The sequence below is a fragment of the Crocodylus siamensis genome, chromosome 1 (genome assembly GCF_052110815.1).
Source record: "Crocodylus siamensis isolate JL-2025a chromosome 1, ASM5211081v1, whole genome shotgun sequence".
Lineage (NCBI taxonomy): Eukaryota > Metazoa > Chordata > Crocodylia > Crocodylidae > Crocodylus > Crocodylus siamensis.
Genome location: NC_143395.1, coordinates 57835646 through 57850185, shown reverse-complemented (window position 1 = coordinate 57850185; position 14540 = coordinate 57835646). Strand labels below are relative to the sequence as shown.

General features: G+C 41.3%; 1 protein-coding gene across 25 annotated transcripts in view; it reads right to left on the bottom strand.

Annotated features, from left to right (window-relative positions):
• The window catches only part of RIMS1 (regulating synaptic membrane exocytosis 1), a 564390-nt gene that overhangs the window by 61670 nt on the left and 488180 nt on the right, over positions 1 to 14540 (bottom strand). For 17 of the 25 annotated variants that reach the window (XM_090034746.1, XM_090034752.1, XM_090034757.1 and 14 more), the window contains one exon: positions 3596 to 3831. The exons of 7 other annotated variants lie outside the window; for them this stretch is intronic. In XM_090034746.1, coding sequence (XP_089890872.1) covers positions 3596 to 3831 — 236 coding nt within the window. Of the gene's footprint in view, positions 1 to 2692; positions 2772 to 3595; positions 3832 to 14540 lie in introns of those variants that run through there. One more of the 25 variants, XM_090034883.1, reaches the window with a different exon arrangement.

Genomic DNA, 14540 nt, shown 5'->3' with positions numbered 1-14540 from the left:
AATACAATACATTAGAAAATAAATTAGGGAGTATTTCTTTCTTTGGTCCCAACTACCCTATTTTCTGAAGGCCAGGAATGATTTTTTAACCTAAGGTAAAATCCTCCAATTATGTAAAAAGTCACTCAAAATGGAGAGAATAAGTTAAATAAACTTATAGCGAATAATAAACTAGATAAAGATCCATACATTCTTAAAGTATATACACATATTTGTGCCTTACAGCCGTACATGTTGTAATTTAGCCCAAGACTGAAGGACTATTATAGATGAGAAGGGAGCACCACAGAAATGGCAGCTTCTCTGGAGGTTTACTGTGGTGCCACGCAGACCCTCAAGCTGCCCAGTGTTTTCTGGGTGAAATCCCTGCTCCCCCAACCTGAATGAGCAGCCTTAAATGCCTCTTCCTAGAGGGAAAACATGGCAATGATTCTCAGTTAAGTCACAGAGTTTGAATACTCTTAATCTGTATTCTATTAAATGGACGTGAGAAGTCTTATACCTAAGTGCTTAATAAATCTAAGAAAACTAGATTAATGGGTTTCTGGCATATGCTTCATTTGTACCACAATGTTATACCTCTGGGCTGGACTTTTGGCCATTTGTACATGCCACAAAATTAGCTTTTAAAGTGGCTTTTTGCACTACTTCAATGGTGCAGCTGTTTGCATGTTTAGCAGTGTAATGCGCTTTAATAGCGGGCTGTTTGCACATGCCAGCAGCGTAATGTGCGTTAAATGACTTTGGGACACAGCAAAATAAAACATCTTCAAGGTGATTTGGTTTTCTGTGGAGGGAAGCACTGGGTCCCGTGCAGCTCAGGGGCTATGCAGGCAGCCCGTGCAAGCAGCCCAGAAGCAGCCTGTGCAGGCAGGCTCCACTGAAGGAAAAAAAAAAAAGTAGCAAGGCTGATCTTCCTTCTTTTTTTTTTTTTTTCCTCTTCGGAGCCTGCCTGCCTGAGCTGTGTGGGGGCCTGGTGCTTCCCTCCACAGCTGCAATACCCTCAGAGACCATTCGGACCGGGTGCTTACAGGTGGGTGCCGCCTGGAGGGGCATCACCCGTGCTGTGGAGGGAAGCACCAGCCCGTCTCCCCCTCAGAGCTCAGGGACTGCTTGGCCCCCCAGCAGCTCACTCTCCCCTCCCCACCGCCAGAGGGGCAGGTAAGGGCCAGGCCCAACCCTTGTGTACAAGCCATAGGGGTTTACTTTGCCCTAAATTGAAGCTATGTTTTTAAAGACCCACCGCTTCAATTCAGGGAGAATTAAACTGAACTAAACCCCTGTGGTGTGTACAAATGTCCATATATTCCAATGCAGACTTTTGGGATTTCCACATTACTGAAGTAAATGAATTCAGACATTGCCCTTCAGTAGCTGGTCCGAATGTCTCCAGCAACACACAAAACTTAGAATTTCCCTACTGAATTTTTACAAATGGAGCTTAGGCAGTCCTCCCCATCAGTCCAAAATTTAATTCATCTCCTGAAATTAAGGCTCATTTATTTATTTTTTTATTTGTGTTTTTAAAAAGATTTAGTAATAATAGGTCATAAACTTGATTTTTTTTAAAATTCCACAATACAGTAGAATTCCATACAATCCAAACTAAAATTCCCTTTGAGCACTGTTTAGGTTCTAAAATATTAAACAAGTATAATTTTACATGTAAAATCTTTCCAATGCTTTTTACTGCTGAAGAAATTTCTGAATACTCTAAATAATTACGACATAATAATTATAATATATTGTGAATCTCTTCATGTTTACTTTAGAACTCGGATCTATTAAATTATAAAAAAAAAGTCTAATGATGTCTCTGTGCACTCAAAACTCTCACTGATTTGAAATCTGAACTTGATTTGAACTAAGAGTCAAAGAATACCCATGCCTTTACATGCAAAATAGAATAATCAAGAGTTATGATAGTTAAGGATAAGGATATTCTAAACTATAAAAAATCTTATACATTTTTAATCAGCCTTCATACCTATTAAAAATTAAGGAAAGATTTTTCCTAGACAGCAAAATACCCGATGTATTATAGAGGTTCATATACCCTTCTTTGAAGTATCCAGACATGGCTACATGAACTGAACTAGACAGAATACAGAACTGATCCAGTATGGCCATTCTCACATCAACAAGGGTTTGGAGTTCACAAGGAAAGTAGTATGTGACCAAATTATCACAATGTAAAATTAGACAATTAATCTAAACTATATAAGTCTTAATAAATAGGGAGAAAAAAATCTACTTATACCTTTCCAATACTGCTAAACCTGTTTTTCCTTATTTAAATTGAGGTACTTAATTTGGGTTGGTCTGAATTAACATAATGTATTTTATGCAACAATCTTTTCTGATTTGCATTATTAAGGTTGTGTGGTAATGATCATACTACAGTTCTCAATAGCACAACATAACTTTTAATTGAAGCCTTCAAATGATCCTGCTAAATCTACTATTTGACTTAACATGATTTAGTATGTTATTCAGTTTAAAACTAAACTGAAGAGATTAGAAGTAGAAGAATACTAATATAATATAATATACTATTTTATTGAAACTGCCTGAAATATCAGAATAAAAGAACTTGCTTTGAAGGTAAGATTTCTACTCTCCACTCGGGAAAAATGAAAAACAAAGACGGTGAAAATAGACTCAATAAATGCAAACAAATGTTGTTACTTACCCTCACTGCAGGACAGTCTTGAATATGTGACTGAAACACTGCACTATATCTGAGTTCTATACTATTGTGAAGCTTTTTTCTTTCTCTTTTAGTAACAACCTTCAGGGCCTAAACCTGCATCCAATGAGGTCACTAGCAAAATTTCTCACTGGACTTCAATAAGAATAGGATTGGGGACTGTAGGCATTTCTTCCTTTTCTTTTGTTCTTTGTGAGCTTTTTCCCCTTCAGGCCATAACGATATGAGGCTTTTAAGATTTCTGAAGTAGTAATAAAGGATTAGAACCCTTAAATCACATAAAGAAACATCATGGTGCCCTCTAATTTAGCTAAATTCCCTGACCCCTTTTTGGCAGAGTTGTTTTAAAGAGAAAATACCAGGTTTTGTCTGTATTGTCAAATACGAGGTAATCTCTTAAAATATAATATTTAAAATTTGGGTACTACAGGTATTAAATGGTACACTATGAAGCTTACATAACTAACATTCATTTTCTGTAGATTACAAGCATGTTTGTATTGAATTGTTTTGCTAAGAAAAGATTTTGTACACACACAACGTTGTTTATGTCTAAACTTTAAATTGTTGATTCCCACACGTTTTTCTGTATTCTTTTGCATATTTGTGAACAAAGCATTTTGATAGATAAACAAATTAGTTCATTTGACAGGGCAAGAGAGATTTGCAGTCTATATATTGAGAAACACTAATTTATGGAAACGTTGTAACATCTGGTGTTTAGACAAATTTAAAAGTCTCAAAAACACTTTCAGACACAGACAGAGCTTTTTCTGAATGGAATACATCCAAACACACACATATGTGATTCACCCAGGTGCCCTGAGTAATATAACCTGCTGTGTTTAAGGAAACCTGTGTTCAAGCTGAATGTATTTCACTCACCTGTTTGGCTAAGCTGGGATGTGCTTCTGCTTCTTCGAGATACTATGGCAACCACTTTGGCACTAAGGCTGGATCGTCTTTTCTTCCCACCTGTTCCAACTGTACCAACAGCAGTGTCTGATTGACTCCCATCATTGTGTTCCAGTTTATACATCTCTCCACTCACACTTGTGCTCTTTGTGATGGTTCTCCCTGAAGTCCCCATCCGTCTGCCTTGCATTTTAGGGGTAAATGTACTATATTTGCAAAGTAAAAACATATATGTTAATTTAAATCAACCGTATTTGTTACAGTGTCTCCAACACCTAATCCATTTTAGTAGATGCGATAACTTAGTAAATTAATTCAGTTATGTTTTCTAAAGAACAGTCTTGTTATAACTCTATTTGCAGCATATTTGCTAACCAAATGTATCAGGTATTTGATATTTTTCAAACTACGTGTTCTTTCTATTGTAATCTGTCCTTCATATATTCTATAAAACAAATAAACATTTTCACAGAAGAAATATAGAAATATACAAATGTTGAAAGTAATCAGTTATGTGCAGTTTTCATGTAACTAAATAGATACAATGATAATACAGTAATTTTCCTGCCAAGTAATTTTACTTGGCTTATCTGCTAAGATAAACTAATAAATAATACAATGAGGTTAATACACATCTGTCTTACACACATTTTTCACAAGGGATGGAGGATTCACCAGATAGTAAACTCTCCACCATGTCTTTACTATAATAGAGAAAAAATAATAATCAACCTGCATTTTAAAAAAAAATCTGTTAGTTGTTATAGGATAATGTATTCCAGATTCATATGGATTGCTTGCCAAAAGTGTGTCGTTACATTTAAAGCAAGCAAAAAATGTAATTTATTTGCATGTGTTCCTTGTTTGCCAGGTAAATGCAACAGGCCAATTATGGAGGAAAAGTCAGTCTCAAGATATAAAGGAGTCAGATCCATTTTCTAGTTTACCTGAAAAACACAGAATCATACAATCATAGAAAATTACGGTTGGAAGGGACCTCAGGAAGTCATCTAGTCTGACCCCCTGCTCAAAGCAGGACCAGCCCCAACAAGATCATTCTTTGTTGACAGGGCTTTGTCAAGCTGGGCCTTAAAACCTTCAAACACGGAGATTCTTTCACCTCTCTGGGTAACCCATTCCAGTACTTCACCACCCTCCTAGTGAGAGAGTTTTTCCTAATATCCAACCTAAACTTCCCTTGCTGCCACTTGAGACCATTGCGCCTTGTTCTGTCATCTGCCACTACTGCGAACAGTCTAGCTGTATCCTCTTTGTGCCCACCCTTCAGGTACTTGAAGGCTGCTATCAAATCCCCCCTCAGTCCTCTCTTCTCTAGACTAAATAAGGCCATTTCCCTCAGCCTCTCCTCATAAGTCATGTGCCCCAACCCCGTAACCATTTTTGTTGCTGTTCAATGGGTTCTCTCCAACTTGTCCCCATCCTTTCTGTAGTGTGGGGCCCAAAACTGGACACAGTACTCCAGATGTGGCTTCACCAGTGCTGAATAAACGGGAATAATTACTTCTCTTGATCTACTGACAATGTTTCTATCAATGCAGCCCAGTATGCTGTTAGCCTTCTTGGCAACAATGGCACACTGCTGACTCATATGCTGTTTATTGTCCACTGTAAACCCCGGGTCCTTTCTGCAGAGCTGCTGCTTAGCCAGTTGGTCTCAAACCTATAGCAGTGCATGGGATTCTACTGTATTGGAAACTACATAAATTGGCAAGTATAGTACCTCTAATCTGTAATACCAGGTTCTGCCTTGCCTCCAAGAGCAGTGCCGGGTGAGCAATTTTCTCCACAGACATCTGGAAGTTTAAACTACATCTTATCCACTGTATTACTAATAATTACAACTACTAGTAATATAAAAAAGAAAACACCCTGGGATTAGTCTGATTGCTAGTTAATGGATTATTTATAATTGTTTATTTTGAGATGGGTGCAGAATTTATTTATCAATGAACTTTTGTGTCATGTACCAAGGCCTCCTTCCCATAATAAGATACGGCAATGTGCCATCATTCTGAAGACGTGTCTAATAAAGGCATTCTTTTGAGTATGGAGGGATGGTCTGTCTCTCCTGGCAGGAGAAAAAAATGCCAGGAGAGGAGTGAAGATTACTGTGCAGAGTCTTTTTTGCTGGGGGTGACCCAGCTTTTGTAAGGGCTTTGGTGTTTCTGTGGATTTGGATCCTTTCACAGATTCATTCATATTAATTAAGATTAAATTAAAATTGATTAATTACTAGTAAGCCTCTTTAAAAGATACTTTAAGGAAGTATCATGGAGTGTGTTTGATTGATATTTCCCCCGATTTGTTAATTTGTCATAATATTAAACAGCACATATAGTAAACTATGCCATAATATAGCATAAGGAACAGGAGGATTAACATTTTATAATACCTTTAAGGAAATAATGGATTGCATAAAAAAAGTATTTTCTGACACCTGCATGTGGATTTGGTTGCGCACCTTCCAGCACATGAGCAGCATATATTTGTAAAGTGTAGAGTAATTTTATGTAGAAACAACTAGGTTTTCAATATAAGACAATGTGCTTCACTGCACTGCAGCACTCAAGGAAACACTGCACTCTGCCACCTGAGGTGTAACAAGCTTAAAATAGGTCCTTCCGCTGTTGCTCCCCCTATCCTAGTATTACAAAAGTTTAATGATTTAGTGTTGAGTTTTCATGGGAAGTACACATATTTTTCAACATTTCCTATATAACACCGTAGGAAATTATATTTCTTGGCCTGTATATAGAAAACTTTCAGTCCTTTACAAATATGAATTTTTCAGAGGTTACTAAGAAAACATCATCCCATTTAATTAAACTTTTTCTTTTCCTCACCAAAACATTCCACAGAGATTTTCCATGGAAAATATGTATCCAAGGGAAAAATCTAAGTAATACCAACGAATTCTGAATTATTACTAAAATGATGAGAAAACACAAAACTATTTTCCTTTCTTATAATGAAAACGTACTAGATCTCACTAAACTCATACTGTTGTTGTGAAAGTCTTTAATATTATAAAATTAAATTAATTAAGTATAAATTATAAGAACTATATTTTAAGTGAATGAGTGCTTGGGTGCAAATCCTTAATCCCCTGTATGCTTAGGAGAATAGACTTCTTATGCTTAAACTGCAGGAGTTCAAACTATTCATTAATAGTTTTCAGGTGTGATATTAAAGGCCTCTGAATAAACTTAAAAGGCGCACTTCCTAAAACAGGGGAGGGCAATTATTTTGGCTGGAGGGCCACTTTAGGAATTGGGGTGAGCTGCTGTGGGCCAGCAGAGGGGGTGCTGACCTGGCTGATTGTTGGAGGACAACTGATACTATCCAGTCCACTCTGCACCCACTGCTGCAGGCACAGGATGGAGCAGGTGGGTGGAGTGTCCATGGAGACCAGCTGGTACCCCTGTAGGCAGGGAGCGTGCAACAGGGCAGATGGGATAGGATGAGATAGCAACGTATGACATCCAGGAGCAGGCTGGGCAGGTGGGGGCCAAAGCTTGGACATGGAGCAGTGCCAGCACAGGGCTGGAGTTCAGGGCAGAACCGCGATCTGCTCCTCAGATGGCCCCTGCCTGCCCATCCCACTCCTGGACATTACTTCCCACCTAATCGCAGCCCTACCCATCTGTCCATCTGAGCATGCCCTGCCCATGGGGGTCCCAGCTAGTCTCTATGGAGACTCTGCCTGCTCACTCCATCCGTGCCCCCAAACAGTGGGTACGTGGTGAACAGGCTGGCATGCCCAGGGAGCAAGGCCTGTCCAGTCGTGGTGGAAACACCGGCAGCAGCAGCCATAAAGAACCAGCATCGGGACTGCCAGGAATTAGAAGTAGGCTGCCACGCCACCCCTTCCAGACTGTACACCTGAGGCAGTGAGACTGGCTGCATGCGCCATGGTCTGGGCTCCCCCCTGTGCCTGGGCGGGTCTGAGAGCCAGATAAAATCCCTTGGCAAGCCACACCCAGCCCACGGGCCATATTTTGCTCACCCCTGTTCTACAACATTCTCAATGTATACCTTTAGTTTTATGTGCAACATTTTGCAGGTGATGTCAATAGAAGAATTCAACTAAATTAGTTCCCTGCCTTTCTAACACAGGTATCTAATTACCTAATTTTCAGTAATAAAGTATATCTGCATTTTATTATACCTTTCCATAAATGTTTGTGTATGTACAATAGTGAAGGCCCCTGAAGAGAGGCTTTACAATGCACTTACTATATACTATATATGTGCTGTATACAAACAAAGAGAATGCTAGTATAATCTTAGGTATCTGGATATGGACTTTTCCATGACAAAATACAAACTCAAGATGATCCTCAGTAAGCCAAACTAATCAGAGTATATACCAGGGTTTCCCAGAGTTTTGATAACTAGAGCACACCTATTTTTTTTTTTTGGATTAAAATGAGTGGCATATTTCAGTCTTACACCCAAAAAGGTGTGCTTGCATGTGTGTGTTCATGTGTAAGATTTAAAAAGTGATGCTTAATGTTTTGGCCCCATAGGCCAGATGAGCGGTGCTGGATTGGTTTGTGGGTCAGATCTGGTGCATGTGCCTGATCCTGCTGTGCAGTACTGGAACAGCTGGGGGCAAATCCTGCCACACGGGACCAGTGTAGCCAGGAACCAATATTGTCACATAAAGCTTCAAAAGCTGGAGGTGGTACAATGGTGGCAATGTTAATTCCCAGACCCATGCAGAGATCTGTGGACCAGATGACATGGCTCTGTGGGCAAGATCTGTTACTGCCAGATGTACGTTTTGGGAGCCACTGGTATATACAGAGTTTTCACCCTCAAAAAACCTTTGGTTCAGGTTTGTACCAGACATTATGGAATGTCTGACACTTAAATATAAAGGATGGACATGTGACACAACTATAAATGGGTAATTTCAACTATAGCTTAGAATTAGCTGAAAGGAGTCTAAGACCATGGTCTTACAGTAAGACAGCAGCAACAACAACAAAACCAGAAAATACAGAAGTTGCTCAATCATGGCTCTAACTCTCAACTTGCTGCTGCTGGCAAGAGAGCATATAGTTTCATAGTTTCATATTTTGTAGGGTTGGAAGGGACCTGAGCAGATCATCAAGTATGACCCCCTGTCATGGCAGGAAAGAGTACTGGGGTCAAACGACCCCAGCAAGGTGTTCATCTAGCCTCCTCTTAAAGACCCCCAGGGTAGGAGCCAGCACCACTTCGCTTGGAAGTTGGTTCCAGATCCTAGCTGCCCTGACAGTGAAGTAATGCCTCCTGCTGTCTACTCTGAATCTACCTTCTGCCACCTTGTGACCGTTATTCGTAGTCACTCCTGGTAGTGCTTGGGGGAACAGGGACTCCCCCAATGCCTGCTGGTCCCCTCTGACTAGTTTGTAACTGGCCACTAGATCCCCCCTCAGCCTTCTCTTCTGGAGGCTGAACAGGTTCAGGTCCCGTAGCCTCTCTTTGTAGGCCCTGCCCTGCTGCCCCCGATCATGTGAGTGGCCCTCCTATGGACCCTCTCCATGTTGTCCACATACCTCCTGAAGTGCGGCACCCAGAACTGAATGCAGTATTCCAACTGCGGCTTGATCAGTGCCACATAGCGGGGGAGTATCACCTCCTTGGACCTGCTTGAGATGCATCTGTGGATGCACGACAAGGTGTGGCTGGCCTTCCTGACTGCCTCCCCACACTGCCAGCCCATGTTCATCTTGGCATCAGTGATGACTCTCACATGAACCTTTTCTGCCTCTGAACTGATGACAAGGGAGTTCCCCAGCCTGAAGGTATGGTGCTGGTTCTTCCTTCCCAGGTGTATCACCTTGCACTTGTTGGTGTTGAATCCCATCCTATTCTCATCTGCCCACCCCTGTAATTTGTCTAGGTCTGATTGTAGCCTATTCCTTCCTTCTAGTGTGCCCACATCCCCCCACATCTTAGTGTCATCAGCAGATTTGAACAGGGTGCTTTTTACCCCCTTGTCCAAGTCACTGATGAAGATGTTGAATAGTGCAGATCTGAGGACCGAGCCCTGCGGAACCCCACCGCCCACTTCCCTCCAGGTGGGAAATGACCCATCCACCACCACTCTCTGGGTGCAGCCCTCCAGCCAGTTAGCAACCCATTTTTTAAGAACCATTTTTTCCCAAAGCTGATTCCTGTACATTATGTAATCTCCTAGTTTATTTGTTGTTTATTGTCTTTTGTGAAGAATGGCAGCCACTTCAGGGAAAATATTTCTTTGCTGAACTTTTTCTAAAAATAGTTATTTTTTTTTACCTCAACTAGACCGCGTAAATTATCAGACTCAACCTCCTACATGATATGAGGCAGGGACACTCTACTGAAACTATAATTTAGTAAACACATATCAATTTATTGAATATATGATATATTGGTAAGTCTGCTTAGTGGCTCTCTCTGTGCCACTTGCCATTCATAGAGGATGTAGGTCTGTTACAGATCCAGAAATACAGAAGGTCAACACTTATGTCAACACAGATGGAGATTACTGCTTGCAAGCAATCATGTTGTTTTGCTGTTTACTAGTAACAGAAGGGAGCAAGTAAAAAGGACATTTTCTTGGGTGAGAGATAAGCACTCTCTTGACCTTAATACACAAAAACCAGCTTCATAAGGACACTGCTTTGCAAACTAAACGTAACACTTATTAGATTTCAAGTAATGAAAGCTCTTTCATTGCTTATAAAATGCAATAAAATTCAACCTAATATACTGAATCAAATAGCCATTTTTTCAGATAACACATATGTTCTTTTCCTATCCACAACTATTGCAATGGATAAGTAATATGAATCAGAACTATGCAGCCCATAAGAATATAGTGTATTTACTCCACTTAATCCAACTAACTAGAAAACTGACAATAAAAGTTAAAAGGTCCACTTAGAATTTTTGATGTAAACAAGGAACAACAACTAAGCTTTTCTTCAATTATAAAAGGTGATGACAAATTTTTTTTCTAATTCTATAATCAAGAGGAGCTAGAATAAATCTCACACTTCAAAACAGTACAGCAATCCAAGGCTATATCTGGCAGTTTAAAAAATTTTTATTTAAAAAATAAGAGAATACAAAGCTTGTGTAAGGGTTCAGCCTGCCTATGCATGGCAACATTTACAATTTAGATGGCAGAAGCAGTACCATCTACGCCATTCAGCTTCAGTAGCATTTGATCTTGACCTCAACTGGATCTTGTTTCACTAGAGAATTGAGCTGTTTGTACTGAATTGGTCTAAACTATTCAACTCATCTACACTACCTTTCTGAACTGGCTGAAGAACTACTTCTGGTTTGCCCGATGTTTATCTAGCTTTTTTTTTTATAAACAATTTTATCCTAATTCTCAGAATAAATGCCAGGAATAGGGGATTCTAGAAGATTTTGAAAGGTACACAGGGGATACCAGCTAAGCTATTTTAGCTTGCAAACATTCAAGCTGCTAGTAGTAGTGTATTAGCATGCCCATGCTGTGATGCACTACTGTGCAGTATTATTTAGCTACTGCACAGTCAGTGTCTCATGTAGACATGACCATTAAAACACTTATAGACAGTTTAAAGTGTGTATGTGCGTGCACGTGCATGCATATGGGTGTGTGGGGGGGGTTACTGAACAATGTGTAAGCAGAATAATGTGGTTCTTAGGGTGGTAAATTTCATCATTATTGACAAAGTTTGGGATTGAAAGATTGTTTTATTCATTTGCTGATTCAGTCTTTGGCTTCTCTACTAAAAATATCATCAGTTGCCAGTTAGCGCAATCCGCAACTGAATGGAACCTAGTAATTCACTTCTGAACTGTCCCTTCTGTGGAAACGAACATGTTGATGCTGCCATTCACGGCAAGTGAGAAGGTGGCTCTAAGCCATTGCCGCTCTTTTTCTGGGGAAGCAGTGGACTTTCTGACATTTTTAGTATTGGACAGAACCAAAGTGTAGGAATGAGACTACAGATCAGAACCATATTATAGGCCTAGGACCTTGTATTATCTTAATAAGACACCAGCGCTGACACTTCCTCTACATTAGTGCACAAGAAACACAGAACATCTTGCAGGGTTTTTTAGTCAATTTACCTTGGTTTTAAGTCATATAGTTCCCATGAAATTATATTGCTTGTAATTTATGAATGAGTATTCTCTGAACTCAAATGAAAAAAGTTGCTTATGTACTTAAGAATTTAGGACTGAAAAAATTGCAGTGCTTCTGTCTACAATGTTTGTCAATGTTTAATTGATATATTGTACATCCATTAAAATGTGTTTAGTTGACATGCTAATTTATAGATATAGAAATCATTTGTGGTAATGAAGATCAACTGATTAATGTTACAATACATAATTTATCCTGCAAGCAAAGAAACATTTATTGGAAAGTTAAATTAATGTATTTTATTCATTTTGCAGGAATTTATGAAATAAGCAAATATGCAAACTGTTTTCTCTGTTTTTTAAAGCAAATATCTTCAGTTTTGTGTATCTTTTATGCTCCTACTCCTCCGATTTTTATGTCCCACGCTATTTGCTAAGAGCTCAGAAAATACAGGTATTCCATCAAATTCAGAAAATGTGGTAAACTTTAACATGGTAAAGACTGAATGCATGTTTCTTGTGCATTAACTTCCTGAAAAATTCAAGACCTATATAAACAACCTACGAGGGTGTGCCCACACATGCAGGCATGTGCGCTTGCAGCAGCTCAAATAAGATTTGTTCTGGGGATTTTTGCCTCAGTGCACGTGCCTGAACATGCACTTTGGTGTGGGACAAGCTGTACCAGTTGGGGCAAAGTGACCCTGCCCAGCTCCACAGGTCTGCAGCCAGGGGGACATAGAGTCTGGGGCTAGCACCTGTGTTGGCCCCAGCAGTATAAAAACCTGTCCTGTGCTGGCCCCAGAAATATAAAAAGCAGCTTAGGGCTACTTGCTCTCAGGAGCTTCTGGGGTCCTTGGATGCCTCTGATTACCGGTGGGTGTGGCCTTGGGGCTCTGCTTGGTGTCCCCTTCAGGAGCACTCATGTTCATGTTTTGACCCCTTGGCCCACATGACACTCCCATCCTGGTTTTTGCCTCTGTTGTCCCCAGAACTTTGTTGTTTCATTCATCCATTAGCCCCGGTACAGTAGGGGCTACTAGTTAGCTGGTTGAGTCTTAAGGCTCATGTTAATTAAATGAAATAGACAGGAGTTTCTGAGGCCTGGCCAATCGTTATCTGGGGACACTAGCCCCTTGTGCCAGCTGGGCTGCTGAAGTATCTAGAGTACCCTGAACCCTCAACCCACTGCAGCAGTCTGGCAGTGGGGGTTACTGCCTGGATATGACCTGCTACCACCTGTGACAGCATGCATCCCCAAGGTTGCGTGCCTGCCAGATCGGATGGGGACCACACGGACACCTGAGCTGTGGCATGGACACTGTAACAGAAGCATCTGCACCTCAGGGCTAGCTGCCAGTGGGCTGTGGCTGCACAGTTGGCCTTTGGGTGGCATGAACTGCTGCCATGTGCCCCCTGTCCTGCCATCTGGGCAGCTATCACCTGGAAGATGTTCTCAGTGTAGTGGCCTGCTTTGAATTGTCAAAGCATGTCCTCCTGGCCCCAAATATCCAGTCATCCCATTTTTCTTCCAGCTGAGTCCTGGCTGCAAGCTCTGAACAGGCTCATCTGCCTGGGTCCTGCCACTTGCTTGACTAGCAGGAACTGGTGTTCCCTATTTAAAAACTGCCAATTCTCTGATAAAAAAAAGTCCCAAATTCATTCTTTAAGATACCCCAAAACCCATGTGCTTCCACAATTAAAACAAAAGACCTGTGTGTGTGTGTGTGTGTGTGTGCGTGTGTGTGTGTGTGGACACACCCTTGTAGGTTGTTTTTAAATGTATTTTTAGGTCTTGAATTTTTCAGGAAGTTAATGCACAAGAAACATGCATAGATTTACCACACTAAAGTTTACCACATTTTCTGAATTTGATGGAATACTTGTATGTTCTAAGCTCTTAGCAAATAGTGTGGGACATAAAAATAGGAGTAGGAGTGAGCAAGTGAGAGCAAGAGACAGAGATTGATCAGTTGGGCATGTTTTATTGCTATATTTACAATTTTAAAGCAAGTTGGAAACCTACCGGTGTCTCTATCATCATAAAATAAATTCTAAATATCTATATGCTTTGATGTTTGCTTTTGGTTTTCTTATCATAGAAAAATTAGAGCATCCCCGACCCCTTCATGAACCAGGATGTTAGTGAAGCCGCCCCTGAAGCCACAGCTCCTGCCAAGAGGTCTCAACCTTTCTGGCAGCTAGGCATGCTGGGTGTGTGATGAGGGGATGTGAGGTTTGCAGGAGGGGGTTAGAGGGGTGTGGCGATGTGGGTAGGTATGGGGATGGAATGGGGTGTGTGGGTAGGTGGGTGTCGGCGGATGTGGGGGAGTGTGGCAGGATGTGGGGGATGAGGATGTGTGGGGATTGGGAGAAGGATGTAGGGCTTGAGGGGGGCTGCCACACATCTGCCTCCTCAGCTCCTGCAGTGCACAGCCCTCAGCACTTGCAGCATCAGCCAGCTGGGCCACACTCACTGCAGTGCTGCCTGACCCTCAGTCTCTGTGGGAAGAAAGGGCCTGGTCCAACCCAACCCAACCCTGCCCAGCACAGCCAGGTAGTGTGTCTTTGGACAGGAGCGGGATGAATGGCCTCAGGACCCACAGCTCCTGTCCAAAGGCGCATGCAAGCTGGCCAGGCCGAGTTGTGTTGGGCCCAGTCTCCATGAGGTCAGGTGGAGATGCAAAGGCATGTGCTAACTGGGTGGGCCAGGCCAGGCCCATTCTCTCTGAGGTTCAAGCAGCCGCAGGGCCATGGCACAGCCCAATGGCCA